At 52.2% G+C, this 15553-nt stretch overlaps 6 protein-coding genes across 6 annotated transcripts; 3 read left to right on the top strand and 3 right to left on the bottom strand.

Annotated features, from left to right (window-relative positions):
* Positions 1 to 2623: 2623 nt before the first annotated feature.
* CH63R_07689 (uncharacterized protein) lies at positions 2624 to 3050 on the top strand (the record flags this gene model as incomplete). The annotated part of the gene is made up of 3 exons (XM_018302664.1): positions 2624 to 2630; positions 2692 to 2817; positions 2896 to 3050. 3 exons carry the CDS (start codon positions 2624 to 2626, stop codon positions 3048 to 3050), a joined length of 288 nt encoding a protein of 95 aa, XP_018157442.1.
* Positions 3051 to 3315: 265 nt separating this feature from the next.
* CH63R_07690 (Pre-mRNA-splicing factor SYF1) lies at positions 3316 to 5918 on the bottom strand (the record flags this gene model as incomplete). Its single annotated transcript, XM_018302665.1, has 3 exons — positions 3316 to 5556; positions 5609 to 5779; positions 5862 to 5918. The coding sequence occupies 3 exons, from the start codon at positions 5916 to 5918 to the stop codon at positions 3316 to 3318; spliced, it is 2469 nt and encodes an 822-aa protein (XP_018157443.1).
* A 589-nt stretch (positions 5919 to 6507) lies between these two features.
* On the top strand, positions 6508 to 6855 carry CH63R_07691 (ATP synthase subunit D; the record flags this gene model as incomplete). The annotated part of the gene is made up of 3 exons (XM_018302666.1): positions 6508 to 6522; positions 6598 to 6742; positions 6779 to 6855. 3 exons carry the CDS (start codon positions 6508 to 6510, stop codon positions 6853 to 6855), a joined length of 237 nt encoding a protein of 78 aa, XP_018157444.1.
* A 29-nt stretch (positions 6856 to 6884) lies between these two features.
* On the top strand, positions 6885 to 7754 carry CH63R_07692 (ATP synthase subunit D; the record flags this gene model as incomplete). The annotated part of the gene is made up of 5 exons (XM_018302667.1): positions 6885 to 7175; positions 7228 to 7276; positions 7420 to 7476; positions 7499 to 7554; positions 7608 to 7754. 5 exons carry the CDS (start codon positions 6885 to 6887, stop codon positions 7752 to 7754), a joined length of 600 nt encoding a protein of 199 aa, XP_018157445.1.
* Positions 7755 to 7933: 179 nt separating this feature from the next.
* On the bottom strand, positions 7934 to 8835 carry CH63R_07693 (RNA recognition domain-containing protein; the record flags this gene model as incomplete). The annotated part of the gene is made up of 3 exons (XM_018302668.1): positions 7934 to 8334; positions 8440 to 8753; positions 8810 to 8835. The coding sequence occupies 3 exons, from the start codon at positions 8833 to 8835 to the stop codon at positions 7934 to 7936; spliced, it is 741 nt and encodes a 246-aa protein (XP_018157446.1).
* Positions 8836 to 9539: 704 nt separating this feature from the next.
* On the bottom strand, positions 9540 to 14722 carry CH63R_07694 (Sec7 domain-containing protein; the record flags this gene model as incomplete). Its single annotated transcript, XM_018302669.1, has 8 exons — positions 9540 to 9755; positions 9817 to 10199; positions 10260 to 10369; positions 10421 to 10809; positions 10874 to 11216; positions 11266 to 11555; positions 11611 to 14183; positions 14266 to 14722. The coding sequence occupies 8 exons, from the start codon at positions 14720 to 14722 to the stop codon at positions 9540 to 9542; spliced, it is 4761 nt and encodes a 1586-aa protein (XP_018157447.1).
* Positions 14723 to 15553: the final 831 nt, after the last annotated feature.

The following is a 15553-nucleotide window of genomic DNA, read 5'->3' on the forward strand; positions in this document are numbered from 1 at the left end:
ATTGCTTGCTACAAAAACGCTATCTATCCTCGATCAGTCTAGCCTCCTATAGTATGGATAGAGCTTTATCATTTGTGCGTTATTTCGACAGGGCACACCGTCCATTTCCAGGGTCGTCAATGGAGCTACCCCACTGAATAGGGGCTATCGGTACCGAATGCTTAATTGGACTGCTTGTAACCCCTCGTCCTTCCGGCGTGATGACCTGACAAGCCGGAAGATTTAATGTCTTTGCAATCAAAGCAACGCCATCCCACTCACGCGGTCTGCCGTTGTCCAAGAAAGATAGGCTGTCGCAGCGTTGTGTTGCGCCGAAGATGAGACGAGGCCGTGTCTCCTGTTGGTTGTAGCTGCTAACCTAGACCATGAGGCTTTGGTATTGAAACGGGCAGTCGTGTCAGACAATGTTATTTCATGGTCGGAAGAAGAGCGATGCGATGGGTTGCTCACTTGTCGAGAGAACGGCACGTAAGCACACTCGGCCCAGGCTAGTCTCAAGAAGAATCAAGAAGAAGCTTGGGCCGGGTGCATACTAACAATGTCTTTGGCGGGGTTTAAGGTGATCAATATCCGTATAACAGAACCCAAAATTGGGTGACATGATGAGGGCTAATGGGATTAGTGACTGACTATGAAGGGTAAACAGAAGGGCGGTGGATAGCACGGTAACAATTTAGGATGGGACAGGCTGAAGTGATACGGGATACATGCGACACAGTAGGATAAGACCTATAAATAATGGAGAAAGGGGTGAAAGCAAGGATAAGAACAACACAAAGATTTGAGGGAGGACATTTGGAAAAGGCGACATAAAATGCGCAGCAAAGGAGTATAACGACAGCATCACCGACTTTGAGTCTGCCAAGGCACACTCGACAAAATATTTGCCATCTAGATACCCAAGTATTACCAGTATGAATACCGAGGCCCGAGCTGATAACCACTAAAAGTTTATTGAAGAACAAGTGCAGGTCGTCGGTTTTGCCATCACCGTCAATAACTGCTTAAGGTGAAAGCCATTCATCCTTACCTAGCTGTCCCGTCCTGCCTGATTAAGTAGGTACAAAGATAAGAACGGCGTTAAGGTAAGGTAAGCTTAGCTAGTATCAAATTTACAACCATGTGCTGACTTTCAGCAGACGCTAGGTAGACAGCATTGTGGACGTGAATGAGTTTGGGTAGTACTATCGATAAAGGGGTCGACAGCTGACACTTGCATGGATGCGCGATGCGTTTGACTGTGAAAAGTAAGCGGCCGGAATAGAATAGATGGCGGCTGAGGGAGTGTCGTCGTCTTCTTCAATTGGTTGATTGGCCCTGGTCGTGTGACGTCAATGGCGTTTAAGGTGATAGCGGAAGGCATGCGATCGTTGTCGCTGATCCTCGCCAGCCGTCAACATCAACCACGGCAACGAGAAGGTGCCACAGAACCATACCGGATCGAGTCTTTCCCTCGTCGACTTGAGCTCCTTTTCCTTTCTTTGTACATGCTATGTCAGAGTACCCATGTGCAACTGGAGGAAACACAAAAGAGAGGACCCAGCTACGTCAACAATACCCCACCTAACTTACATAGTTATTCGTACGTGGACGTGCACCTGTTACTCACTGCTGATGCTATACGTGTACTATAGTTCCCGCCGTGAGACAAAGTTCCCTCTTGTCCTGATGTTTAAGATTGTCCCGGATGAAGCTGGCTCTCCTCGCCACCTCCAGAAACAGAAACGTACCTATCAAATGGAATGTGGGAGGAAGATGAGCTGAGCCACGTGCCATGCACGCCAAAGACGGCGAGAGGTTTTGGTACGCTCAACCTTGTTGAAGCCTTGGCTTCGTTCTTCCCATCTGCTGCCCAGACCTACCCCGATATTCATCAAGTCGGGTTATGACTGCATCATCATTTACTAAAGCATCACGTTGTCAACCATACCGCCTCACAAATCCAAATCCAGAAGTGCCCTGAGCCAAACCCCATTGCACGACGGCAGCTAGCTGACTAGAGGACTCACCCGTAGGCAACCATCACCCAAGGCCGTCCAGGCTGTGCATCAATAGCACCTCCCTGCTTCAAACACTCCGGTGCGTAAAGGTAACTTGATCAACCGGAAAGGAGGGAAAGCAAAAGTGAATGGGAAAGTGAAACGGCAGGTGATTGCTAGCTAGCTAGCTTCCACATCTTCACACATTCCCAAAGTGTCATGGTGCCTCCTTGTCGCGGGGTAGTGTGGTGCACATTCACGGCATCCCGCCCCCCCTCAAACTACCTGCCCACACTGTTGGTACTTTAGTCTCGGTGCCTCCTCCCTCGCCTTGCTTTTGCCTCCAGTGACACCAGTGACACACACCAAACGCTACCGGAAAAGAAGTAGGTTGTGAGTGGTCAATAGACCGTTCCAGTTCTTCATAAACCCTCTCGCCCCTTCTTCTTCGGACCGCACTATCCTTCGCCTTCTTCCCCCGAACAAGAATTTCTGCCCACCTGCAAAACCTCTCAACACAATTTAACCCACGAGATCTTCAACCTAAACCCCTGTCAATCAGTATCGCATCGGCAGAGACGGTGGCAGGCCTGCCTCTGCATCAACACAAAGAACCTTCGTCACAGAGTACACCGGACTTCATCATGTCCAGTAAGTTTCGCTCGTCGGCAACTACTCGTCCACAGAACGCCTGCTAATATGGCCTGCTTAGACGAACAGACCAAAACCGAGAGCATCACTGTCGATGCCGGCGCTCCGTCGACCGTCCCCGATGGAGAACCTGTAGTCGCCCTTTCCTCATCGCCCGGAGATCGGCGAGCCAGCACCGATGAATGGGGTGAGCATTGACTCCTTGCTTGCCAGGCCTGCCTGGCCCCGCGTTGGCGGCTGCTAACCGAATGATTGCCTTCTCCAGACGCCTCCAAGGTACCCCCGAGCCGATTCCAGAAGCGTAAAGGCTCTATCTACGCCACACCCGGCTCTCGTGATGGCCATGTTGATCGCAATTATGCCTCTGGCTTCCACGAGAAGCACACGGAGAAGGGCTACACAAAGACGCCGTCGAAGTGAAGCGAATGTCTCCGCTGAGGTTCGAGGAAAGAAACGCCCGGCTTCATGAGCAATGATTGCTCGGTTCAATCACGTTGAGCGATGCACCCTGCAGACCGAACGTGAGGCTGTAACATGATGCCGACGAGTCTGGGTACGAGAATCAATGAGAAACGAACTCAAACGGAAGGATCGGAAATTGGAAACCGTCTCGATGTCCTGTTGTCTGCACAGTATTACTTGAAACTAGTCAATCACCGCCGCGCCGAGAAGAAATTGATACATGTTACTCGTCTAGGTCATCGATGTCGATGGCATCCGGATTTGCCGTTACAGTTGGTGCCTCGGCTTCGTTGGTTGTCTTGGCGGCATCGCTGGCCGCCACGAACCCAACGGGCGCCTTCGCCTGTCGCTCGAGCGCTGCCATAGCATCGGCCGCCTCAGGATCGATCGACTCCTCTGGTCGCCGTTGGCTGCGTGCGAGGGCCTGCGACGCGATGAAGTTGACGTCGGTGTTGTACTGCGCCTGCACGCTCCGCTTGATCCGCAGCATCTCCTTAAACGTGTCCTCGTTGCCGTGCTGCACCTCGAACGCCTCCCATTTCGCCCAAAAGTCTGGACTGGTGCGTGGGTCGCAAAACTGTGACGCGTGACCATAGATAGCCCGCGCCCGATCGATCTCGCCAAGGCGCTTCTCCATGTCGGCAAACTTTAGGCACATGTCCCGTGCCTCATTGTCGGGTAAGGTGGATATGGCCTTTTCGTAGATGGGTCTCGTCGACGGCAGCCCAAAGTTGGATGCCGACTTGGTGATGTAAAAATTGAACATGTCCGCCCGGTCCTCATCCGCCACCGCCCTGGTCGCGCGTTCGTAGATTCGCATGGCGTGCCTTGCAAGACCCCGCTCCTCCTCCAAGTTGCCATACATGAGGTAAATAACCTTGGCAAATTTGGGCGGACAGTCCTCGATAGCCTGCTCAAAGAGGTCGCGCAGACGTTCGATGCCAATCTTGCGATCGACGGCCTTTGTGAGGTACAGATTCCATAGCTCAAAGGCGACCGGGTAGCTGAAGAGATCCAAGCCTCGTTCGTAGATTTTGAACGACTCCTCGTAGTACTGGTGTTCCTCCAACAGATTGGCGTAGTTGACCACTGTTTGCGGCGTAGCAATCCGCAGTTCGAAAATGCGCTCGTACACCTTCCGAGTATCCTCCAGAGAGCTGACACTCTCGACGAGGTCCACGTAGAAGCTCCAGAGCTTCCAGCTCTTGTGCACACGCTGCTGTGGTGACAACGTCTCATCAAAATAGTCAACTGTCGATCTCTTCGGCGCTTGCACCGCCTTTGCCATGATCCGAACGGCATCATCAAAGTTTTCGTTCCTCAGTTCCATCTCGGCCCATTCAATCCACATGTCAGCCAGTTCCGCAACGGACTTGAACGGAACCTTGACAGCTTTCTCCATGATGACGCGCGCGTTCCGTACGTCGCCCCCGCGCTCGTAGAATTTGGCATAGTTTGCCCAGAGCTGGTGGAATGCCCCTATGGCCTTCTTTGGCTGTATTGTCGCGATGGCGGCCGTATACGTCTGGACCACCTCAAACTTGTTGTCGCCCCAAAGGGCAACCCTCTTCTCCCATTCCGACACATTGTTGGGGTTCTGGCGCAGGACGACATCGTTGAGAAGAAAAGGTCTCCGGTCCATGAGTTGCTCGAACCGCATCATTCTGATGTCGAGTTCGAAATCCGCCTCCTCGTCAACAATACCCTTGTCCGCGCGATCTGAGGCGACCTCCATCAGAGCTCCAATGATAGACTCCTCGAACTCAGTATATGAGTCAAAAACAAGAGTGAAGTCTCGGACGGTCATCACCGTGGTGATAGCTTCTTCAAATACATCCCTAGCGCGCTCGAAGTTGCCCCTCCGTATCCAATATGTGGCCAGACCACACCATAGCTTCCCTCGTTGATCGGCAAAACGGACAATACCGCTTCTAACGATCCTGTCTACATCGATGCCAGTCTCATGGCCAGTCTCGATGTCAGCCGCATGTTCAACCATCAGGTCGACCATTTCGCTCCACAGTTCGTAATGCCCTTTTCCCTGCTTGCTTGTGAATCGCGGATTGTTGAGGACATCCATGTATTTCTTGACGGCCTCTGTGTAGAAGCCCGCCTGGGTGAGAAGTTCTATGAAGTCTTCGGCGTCCTCGGGGTGAATCTGCATGTAGCGGCGCCACACCTTGACGGCGCTGATTCCTGCAATGGAATTGGCGAAGGGCTTGTAGAGAGACCAGATTCGGTTGTGCTGGGTGAGAGGCAGTGCGCGAAGAGCCCGATCGAAAGTTCGCCGTGTGGTCGTAACAAGAGGCTGTTGAAGCAGGAATTTCAGATACAGTTCCCAGATCCGAGGCATCTTGTTCAAAAGGATCAGCGCGCGCTCGAAAAGGGCGTTAACCTTGCGGTATTCGGCAGAAAAGACGCTGGCGTTCAGCTTCGAAACGTGTTGGACTCGAAAAGTAAGATACTGTCGGAACGTCAGCCGTCGTTCATGGTAGAATGTCAGCACCTCTACATACCATCTTCCAAAGCTTATATGATCGGGGGAGCTGAAGACAGGCGCGCTCGAGCACGAAGGCGCGCTCGTGTACGGTCCCATGTTGCGACTTGAACTGGATGTAGGCGAGCCATGGCTTGATGCTTCCGGGGTTGCGGATGACGTCTTGCTCGTAAACGGAGTCTTCGTCGCCCTTGAATAGTTTGTCAACTTCTGAAGTCCATCGCAACCGAGTTGAACCTTTGAAGCGTCACCGGCAGGAGCAGTACACTTACAACCAGGTGCAGGTCTGGACGTCTCTGAGAGCCGTTGAGAAGCACTGAGGCAGGCATTTTGTTTTTGTTCGATCAATTGCCCAATGACCGTGAGGAAGACACGACAGTGACAGCTCGCCAGTCGCGACGCTGGATAGTTGGAGGGAAAAGCGACACAATTTAAAAGTGAATCATTGCGTGACCTGCTCAAAAAATCGGTTCCTTCGCGATGGAAGTTGCTGGTCTGCTGTTTCCTTCGGCACGTCAACAAGCCCAAGCATATTCATCTTAGTTGCATAGTGGCATGATAGATAATTGCATAAATATATCAGCTATAGTAATGCTGCCTCAATAAAGAGGGAATAGTAAGTAAGTAAGTTTGCCCCGCCCGTCAATTATTGACGCGGGAATTGGGTACCTCAGATGCCTTCAGTGGACCAGGACATCTCTACAGGGGTCGAGGTACCTACTTAGCGAGCACTGACGCAACGAGCAGCCAACATCGCGGGCTAGGTCGCCAAACAACGTCTCCAGCTCCCCATCAACTCAATTGAACGGTCACCTTGCGTTTGCTTTGAACTTCTGGTGTTGAGCACACTCGTCTTTTTGCCAATACCTCCTGATCAATTAGCAATACAATCTTCGCCGTCCATTTCAGTCAAAGACGATGTCTGGTGCTCCTGTAGGCCACACATACTCCAATGAGCCAGGCTCAAAGAGGTCGCTCGCTGGCTGACACCATCATGCACTTGCTTAGGACCGAGAGGCCGTGTTTCCCACGCGCCAGTCGCTGGGAATCATGAAGGCGAAGCTCAAGGGTGCTGAAACCGGCCACAGTCTGCTCAAGCGAAAGAGCGAGGCCCTGACCAAGTATGTTCTCAGAGAGGCTTGGAACCGCATATGTTAGAAGTGGTTCACTGACACGTTTTGCTCCGCAGGCGATTCCGAGGTTCGAAGTCCCGATCTCTCCCCGAAAAACGATGCTGACGAAGGAATCGCTCTTCAAAAGAGATAACAAGACGCATCGACGAAGCCAAGCGCAAGATGGGACGTGTAATGCAAATTGCCTCCTTTTCCTTGGCCGAAGTTACGTATGCCGTAGGCGGTGATATCGGCTATCAGATACAGGAGTCGGCGCGATCAGCTCGGTTCCGGGTGCGCACCAAGCAGGAAAATGTTTCGGGTGTTCTGCTCCCTGCCTTCGAGAGCTACGTGACTGAAGGAAACAACGACTTCGGCCTGACCGGACTGGGCAAAGGTGGTCAGCAGGTCCAGCGCTGCCGCGAGACATATGCCCGTGCTGTGGAGGCCTTAGTCGAGCTTGCGAGTCTTCAGGTACGCGGCCTTCAGGTCTCTAGGGACGACCACGCAGGCTAATATGACATAGACTGCGTTTGTTATTTTGGATGAAGTCATCAAGGTTGTTAATCGACGTGGTAAGTTGTGCAACCGACAGTTTCCCCTGATACCTCATACTAACGTAATGTAGTGAATGCAATGTGAGCAGTTTTCAAACGATGCGCGTACTAACCATTTGCTGACCATTTCCCAAGCGAGCACGTTATCATTCCCAGAACAGAGAATACCATCAAGTGTATGAAACTCCCCAAGAATCACTCGCATGACAACTGGAGATGTATCTGACTCCTTCGTCACAGACATCAACTCGGAATTGGATGAACTGGACCGAGAAGAGTTCTACAGACTGAAAAAGGTAATAGCAATCACGCGACATGGAGAGCAGCAATTTCTGACGGAGATGTGCAGGTAGCGAACAAGAAACAGAGAGATACCGCAGCCACAGATGCAGAGATCAAGGCCAAAAAGGCCGCCAATGCAGCAGAGGAGAGGGGTGATGCGCCCGGGCCAAACGACCTTCTCGCGGCAGAGGAAGATAACGATGTTATTTTCTGAGCATGTCGTACCTGTGGCACAGTGAGAAAAGAGATAACGAAGCATGTGTCAATAGCCAGGGTCGTTGTTGGTGTACGCGCGCTCTTTCTTATAAGCATCCATACCCTCTCGAACTCATTCTTAACCTATACGCCGATGTAATTGACAACCGAAAACACCCCAAACTGCACACCCGCTATCTATTGCCGCTGGTATGTGACCTTGATAGTATGCGAGTCTCCGAGGACCATGCCCGCAGTGTTTTCCTTTGCCGTGATGGCCCCCTGTTCGCCCTCGTACTCAACGAAAGCGATACCGCGGCGGCCTGGTACCAATCTGACCTCGCGGAATCCCTCGAAACGACCAAATATGCTTGTGACGGCGTCGACATCGTAATCCTCAGGCAAATTTTGCACGAATAGAATCTTGTTCGGGGGTAGATACTCGTCGGGGATGACAGCCGTCGTAGAGGGATTCGTGGACTTGAGGCCAGTGCCGCGAGCGGCCTTGACAGGACGGTTGTCCTGTGCAACAGCGCCGCTTGGGCCGGGCCTTTTGAGGCGCTTTTGCTCTTCAGCAGCCTCGTATGCCTTCTTTTTGTCTGTTCAAGGGGCAAAGAAGTTAGCAGAGGTGGTACTGGTTTTCTGCACAGATGACTATGCGCGAAGAAAGAAAACAAGAGAAATATGGCCGTATACCACAGTACCTTTTTCAGCTAGACGACGACGCTTATGCAGCTCAAACTCTTCATCATCGCCAGCCGTCTTGACGGTTGCATCGCTTCTTGTGCGTGCGAGGGCGAGCTGCATAGGCTTCTCAAACAACTCAAAGCCTTGAACCTCCTCGATGGCTTTACGCGCGGCTTCAGGGTCAGCAAAGACAACGAAAGCTTGTCCTTTGGCCTTCAGATTCGTCTTGGCAACGATCTCGATGACATTGCCGTACTCAGAGAAGATCTGGAGCAGCGCGCCCTTCAACAGGTCGACTTTGACGCGCTCCTCAAGGTTTCGCACGTATACCCTATTGCACAGATGGTCAGCCAATGGCCCGACGTGTCGAAGTGCAATGACACGTACGTGGCGATGGGGAGACCGGAAGCCATGTCTTTAGTTGTGTAGGGAAAAGAGTGCAATTACAGGTCGGTCGGCTGGGAGAGGAAATGCTTAGATACATGTAACGATGAGGGTCAAGCTGGCTCGTCCAATGTTAAACACCCCCATCGCTGCGGAGCGTGGGACGTGCACGGGTACAAGCACAGCTGGCGAGGTACCGATGCGTAAGGTATCGGATTTGGACTTAGCCACATAGTGAATACTGAGAGGTCTTGTATTCACATACGACCATACCCACTGGAGAACTCGGGATCCCGTCCGCTCTCCCATAGATAAGCCAGTGAGGGCCGGATTAGTAGTTGGGTCGGTGACGACCAGCGAATACCTGGTGTTGTATGTAATTCTTTTGCACCAATATTGCCTACTTGTTGAATTATTTTTCGACAACTATAATAGCGGGCTAGCTGTCCTAATCAAGGGTATAGGAGTAAAACATGTTTTATCTAACACTGAATAAATGCACGTTTCAAACGATCTCATTTGGGCTTGTTGTTGTGCCAGCTGCCTGGTATAGCACGATAATCAAAGCCGTCGCTGCCCAGGCGCGCACAAGCTCATGTGTTAGCCATCGCATTGTTAAATGTCAAGGTAACGTGGTAACTTGGCTATTGGAGTATGCCGTACTGCTCTTAGCTGGCCAACGTGTAAATGCGGACGTTCAACAAATGATACACAGGGCTACCTGGATACGAGTCTATACATTCGCCTCCTCAGTTGGCGCTTGCTCTTCTTCGCTCCTGGGCTCTTCTAGAACCAAATCGCTCTTCAAATCCGGAAGGAAACGATCAATACGTTTCCACGTCTCGTTCCACAGGTTCTCCTTCGACGCATCTTTTGTGGGAGAAACAAGGAAGCCGCTACTTGCCATGAAAAGAACTACATTCTTCAGGTTTTCCCTAACTGCCTCCTCCTGTTGTCTTGCCGTTAGCATACATCCCTCCCGGTCGATCAACTTGGGCGAATGAACTTACGAGGCTATCGCCCTGGCCACTATTCATTAACCGATCCATAATGTCGATAATCTTAACCCAAAGATCCAGCATTCCGTCCCATTTTGAGAGCAGCACCAGGTATTGAAGGAAGACTTTGCACAGCAAAGATGCGGCTTGAACCCGCATTTCGCTCATGCCGTCCCGGTCTGAGGAGAAGACCTCTGGCTTCAAGAGTTTATGGATTAGTGGGAACAAGACCTCGCCAAAGATGGCTGTCCACTCCTTATGGTCGCTGCAAGTCAGATCGGGAGAGAGCAGTGATCGCTGCAGCGAGGTGAAAGCCTGGAGGCGTACGTCGCGACATGGGTTTGTACATTGCGTTGTGAGTGCCTGAAAGATAGGTAGCCAGTAGGCAGACCAAGCTTGAAGACCCCGTTAGTCCCAGCACCGAGCCATCCACATAGACATGACTCTTGACTCACCTTCGTTGCTTTCTAGATGAGATTGCTTCATCAAGAAGGGGATACGTGCTGTCATGTTGTAGATGCTGTTGACCGCCTTGGACCCACGTGTAATAGCTTCGTTGACACTGCTGGCTAGTCAGTCCGGCTCAAAATCCAGTGTGAATCGCGTCGCTGCTTACTTTGTTTTCTCGCGAGTTCCTTCGTGTACCTTGCGCTGCTGTGTTTCGAGCTTGCGTTCCACGAGCACAGCCCGCCCAGCTCCAGACGCAAATTCACCAAGTAAAGAAATCGCCGCTTCGTAATTGTCTGCAATGATCGCTGGCGGTGCACCTCCGCAACCCAACTCAAGGATGTCAAACACAAGTGGCGCTGACTCCTGGCGCCCTGCCAACGCTCGCATGATGGCCCAGAAGTCTGGAGAAGTCATGATTTCATTGCGTAGAGGGCTGGGCTCGTCGATGCACAGCCTCAACCCCCGGAGCATCAAGACGGAAGTCTTTGCCAGAACTTCTTTCGCAAAGCTCGATATTGTGTGTAGCAGAACCGGGACGTTGATGTAGTCATGTACCTAAATAACGACATGAATGAGACAAATGACTTGTAGATAAGACAGGTTGGGGGGAGATACGTACGTAGCTGACCTGTAAGAGTTTGAGGAGGTAGAAGGTAGCCCTGGAGACAATGATGTAGTGGTAATTACCAGCATCCCGCAGCACCGCTTGCAGTGCTTCTATGACCCTCTTGCCGATAATCTGAACGGTGTCTTGATCTCGAAGAGCGAGCACAGTGCTGAATTCGAGTATGTAGGCCATGGCAGGGTCATACACAACGCTTGTCTGCATTGGGTTCTGTCCGTTCATGGACGCCGCTGGTACGTTCTCCGACTTCACTACTATGACTGTGGGGCTATGATCTTCAGGCAGCGCATCGAGCAGTGCATCAACCAACGGTTTCAAGTCCTGAGGTGAAAGTTTGCTGATGAAACTTGTTAATCAATGTTTTCTGGCTGGGCATGGCGACTTACGATATGTTGGCGAAAACGTTGCCCATATGGCAAGAGTTTACACAGTCGACGGTGCACAGAGTGCTCTCCAACTCCTCGTCGGAGGGCTCTGGTGGATCATCTGCCGCGTAGCTGGAAATGTAACTGGTGAACGCAGAAAAAAAGCCCGTGTCCACCGCCTTTGCCGCTCGATCAATGACTTGGGATGGGGTCTGCAGCGGAATCGGGGTGATGTCCAAGACTGCAGATTCTGCGGAGAAAAAAGGGGGAACCAAAGAATTAACGAAGAGATTAAGCCACATCCGAGTGATCTAGGAAACATTAGCCGAATTCGTAAAATCACGAATGCAAACGAGGTTGGCATACGTGTTTCCAGCCGTGTTGGATCAATTCCTCGTTACCAGTAACGACTCGGAAGAGAACCAGAGTCGCTAGCTGTGCCCTAAAGTCTCTTCCCAGTTTGACTGCCAACTCGCTAACCATGACACTGCTGTCGCCAGCCTGAACCTCGGTGTTCAAGCCTGTGTTGAAAGGCATCTCGGTAGCCAGTGTCGTCATGTGACTAAGAGAGTAAATGATCTGGTCTAGAGCCTCAGTATTTTTGTACTTGGCTGCTATCCGAGCGCATTCATCGAATCCAGTGACAATTCTGGCAAAGACTGCGTCATCGGTGGCGGACATGAAGACGTAGGATAGCGTGGACACAATGGGCCGCCAGGTGGAAGCGAACATGTCGGCATCGTAAATATTCGTCTCGCAGAGAACCAACGGCCGCACCGATTCCGATTTGACTAGCAGCTCGCGCCAAGCATAGTCAAATGCATGTTTGTTGTCGTGCTCGTCGGGCAGAATTATCTCGTTGGTCCTGATATTGTCAAAGATTTCTTGGAGATATTCGGGCGCAAAGTCCTTGCCGTCGTTCACCCCCCTCAAGTTTCGCGCGAAATCTTCCACAGTCATGCGCTTCTGGCCCTTGAGGTTAGGGTTGTGCTGGTCAGTATTCAACATGATGATGGCGTACGTCAGAACAAAAACGGCATCAGCATTGGCAACCTCTGTCGGCTTCGCTTTGGAACAATACTTGTCCGCGAAACAAGTGACGATTCTCTCGATCAAGGCAGACTCGCCTGGCAGTCTGAATGTCTCCAAAAGCCCCCTGAGCGCCTCGTCCACGCGTTTCTCAGAGAAATCGAACTGGTTCATGTACGCTTCCAGTACACCCTCGCTGCCCTTCTTGGAAAGGTACTCGCCGAGAACTTTTTTGGACACTCGGGAAGTCCCCTTCAGGAACTTGGCAATGGCAATTGGATCCTTGACATCTGCGACGATGCCTTGAGCCTCGAGATACGCGAGTCCACCTTTGGGGTTCTCGTTGAACTTGCTGGTCCCCTTGATGATGATCTTCTTCTTGCGTCTCTGCTCCCGCAGTTCCGTAGCGTCAGGATAGCAATCAATAACAGGCGCATCATCCAGCCTTTCAGCTATGAATTGGATGTATCGTAGCAGCGCGTCCAAGCACAGTGGCGGCACACTCGTCGTGCTCCAGGTTGCAGAATCCGGCAGAGCATTACGAGAGAGAAGACCGATCATGTCTTCGCATAGATCCGCTCGATCAGCGTCGCAATCATAATTGATGAAGAGCTCGGCCATGAAAGTCGGCATCCTCGACAGCACGCCAATATGTTCGACCATTGCTTGTCTTGCGTCAGGCTTCCTTGCGCCGCCCTCAAGACCAAGCTTCTGGCGGTCTTTGACCGGCACTGGCGTTGAGCGCCCACTGCTCGTTTGCGACGGTGGGGGCTTGACGAGCTTCGGAGACTGGGGGATACCAGCGTACAGTGACGGGTCGATGCCGGGCTCTCGAGGTATCTCCACCGACGGGTGAAGGCATGCGACGAGATAGGAGAGAAATAGTTCTTGCTGCAACTTGAGCACACCACGACATGTGGCCAGTAGTGTTCCGGCGACGATGAGGGACTCTTGCAGAATGGCCATGTTATCGGACCTGACGAGCTGGAAAAGATAGCAACAGAGCCTGTCTTCAGCGATGGCGGCCAAAGCTGGGTGCCGCGCAATGGAGGGTCCAGAGACCTCGAGGGCCACATGAATAATGCGTAGTGCCATAACCCTCATCGTGTCCGTATGCTGGCGGTCGTTGGGGTCCAAAAAATTGACCAACACCCGGAATAGCTCCCGTACGGAGGGTAGGGAGTAAGGACGAAGGTCCAAGGAATCAGCGCTCTCTGCACCGTCGGCGTCCGCTTCACCTTCAGTCTCGACGGTTGTTCCAATGTCGATCTTGCTGTCTCCGGAATCGGAGTCTACTTGAGAACGGGAGTTTGGCTCCAAAGGCGTCGAGCTTGACGTGGATAAGCGGACGTCTTGCTCAGAACCCGTTACTTGTAAGCCTGGTGCGGTGTTGGTGACTGGGTCCATCTTGACGCTGTCCATGTCGGCACTTGTCTGCTTGTCAAGAGCGTCTGACTCATCCCCAGCCTCAACTTCGAGATGTTTGACGTCTTCAAAGATAATCTGGCACATGCGGACCATTGATGCTTCGGCAGTTCGACGCAGAACAGGCGAAAATCGAGGCTGCGAACAGATCGCTAGCCCCCTGCCCATCATGTCGCAGACGCTCTCGTCACTCAAAATATCGCCTCCGGGGCCCGACATCATGTCTTCCATCAGGTGGAGAATCATTAGCAGAACGACTTCCACCTGACCGGCGTCACTTCCATCGAACTGGCAGCGAGTGACTGCTGCAGACAGAGACTGCATTGCGAGAGCGAATCGTGGAGAGGTGGGACTAATGAAGCCGTAGGCCAGAAACTTGCGTAAAGCCCCCAGCGTGAGAATCGTTATAGGCGCAGCAGTGCCTTTGGTCTGAATTATCTGCAAGAACGGATTCAGGAGAGACAGGGCATCGAACGAGCGGATATCTGAAGCGAGATATGGTCAACAAAATGAACCCAGCGAAGACTTGGTATGTAGTGTCGGGCAACATGGGAATATACATCCTACCTCTAACGCTAGCCAGCTCATGGCGAAGCTTCCCGAAGCCGGCCATTAACGGATTGTCCTGTATGCTGCGGCCCTTCTTCCCACGCAAACCCCATCTGTTGGCGGAACCAATGTCCTGGGCACCGTCTGTCCCTAGTCCAGCCCCCGACGTCTTGGAAGTGCCCCTTGGTGAAGGATTCGGGGACCCCAGGTTAATGGGGTTTGGGCTCCCACCCAAGATGGCCGACACGGAAGAATGGGGAGACCGCGCATGCTTCTGAATCGCGGACGTGATTGATATACATTCGGACATGACCAGAGACACTGGGTCTACAGCAACCGAGACAGGGCGACTTCGATATTGCATTCTCGGCGCAACCGTGTGTGTGCCCCCAGTGCGGCGTAGGTCTACGCTGGAACGGGCGCCGACGGTAGAGGCCGTTTCGGCGTGTAGTAGGTCATCGACATCTCGACTCATGATCTGGTGGTGGAGGCAGTATTTGGGAGCGCGCAACGTTCGGTCTTGGGTGAGCTCGAGGCTCTCGTGAGTGATGGGCGACAGGAAAGGCGCCGACAGTGAGGATTAGGAGGAGGCTGGTTGCCAAGTCGCTTGCAATTCCGTGCTGCTTGCCCGATTGTAGGATACAATCAGAAGGGAAATGGGGTTTCAAGGACAGGTATCCGTAGAGCTGTGCCTTGAGCTCGTAGTCAGCAGGTTCGGGTGTCGTGGAGATTTAGGTGTCTTCCTCTCCAAAAAAAGGATCCCGACGTGGAATTGACCAGGTTGCAGATGCGAATGGAGCTCTAGCATGGAGTATCCGTAAGGCTCAGCTACACATGTATTTGACCACGTTGTTACTGGTTGCCAGGCTAGGTAGGTAGGTACCTCCCAATGCCTTGACAGGCCTCACCTGTTCAGGCACTGAATGCAAGGTATTTAAGTACCTAGATACCTCTATTGGCCTCGACTGCTCAGTGCTGAGCCCGCCCCAAACCTACCCGAAGACCGGGAGGAGGTATACATGGCAGGCAGCCGTTGTCTCCACTCTGCCTCACTGGTAAGGTACAGAGTACCTAGACGACTTACCCACCAACTCACCGAGATATCTTCCACATGTCCAGTAGTGGATCCACGTGACGTCTTTTCCCCCTACCAGCCGCTGTGTCATATTAATCTGTCTTCGCTCTCATTGCTTGTCACGTCTCAAGATAATACACAGTTGCAAGGACAGCAGTAAGTGGTGTGCCCTAGAGACCAACGACATCGCTTTCCGGATCACTAGCATATCACCCAGTGAAGAGAGACGTG

The sequence above is a fragment of the Colletotrichum higginsianum genome, chromosome 5 (genome assembly GCF_001672515.1).
Source record: "Colletotrichum higginsianum IMI 349063 chromosome 5, whole genome shotgun sequence".
Taxonomy (NCBI): domain Eukaryota; kingdom Fungi; phylum Ascomycota; class Sordariomycetes; order Glomerellales; family Glomerellaceae; genus Colletotrichum; species Colletotrichum higginsianum.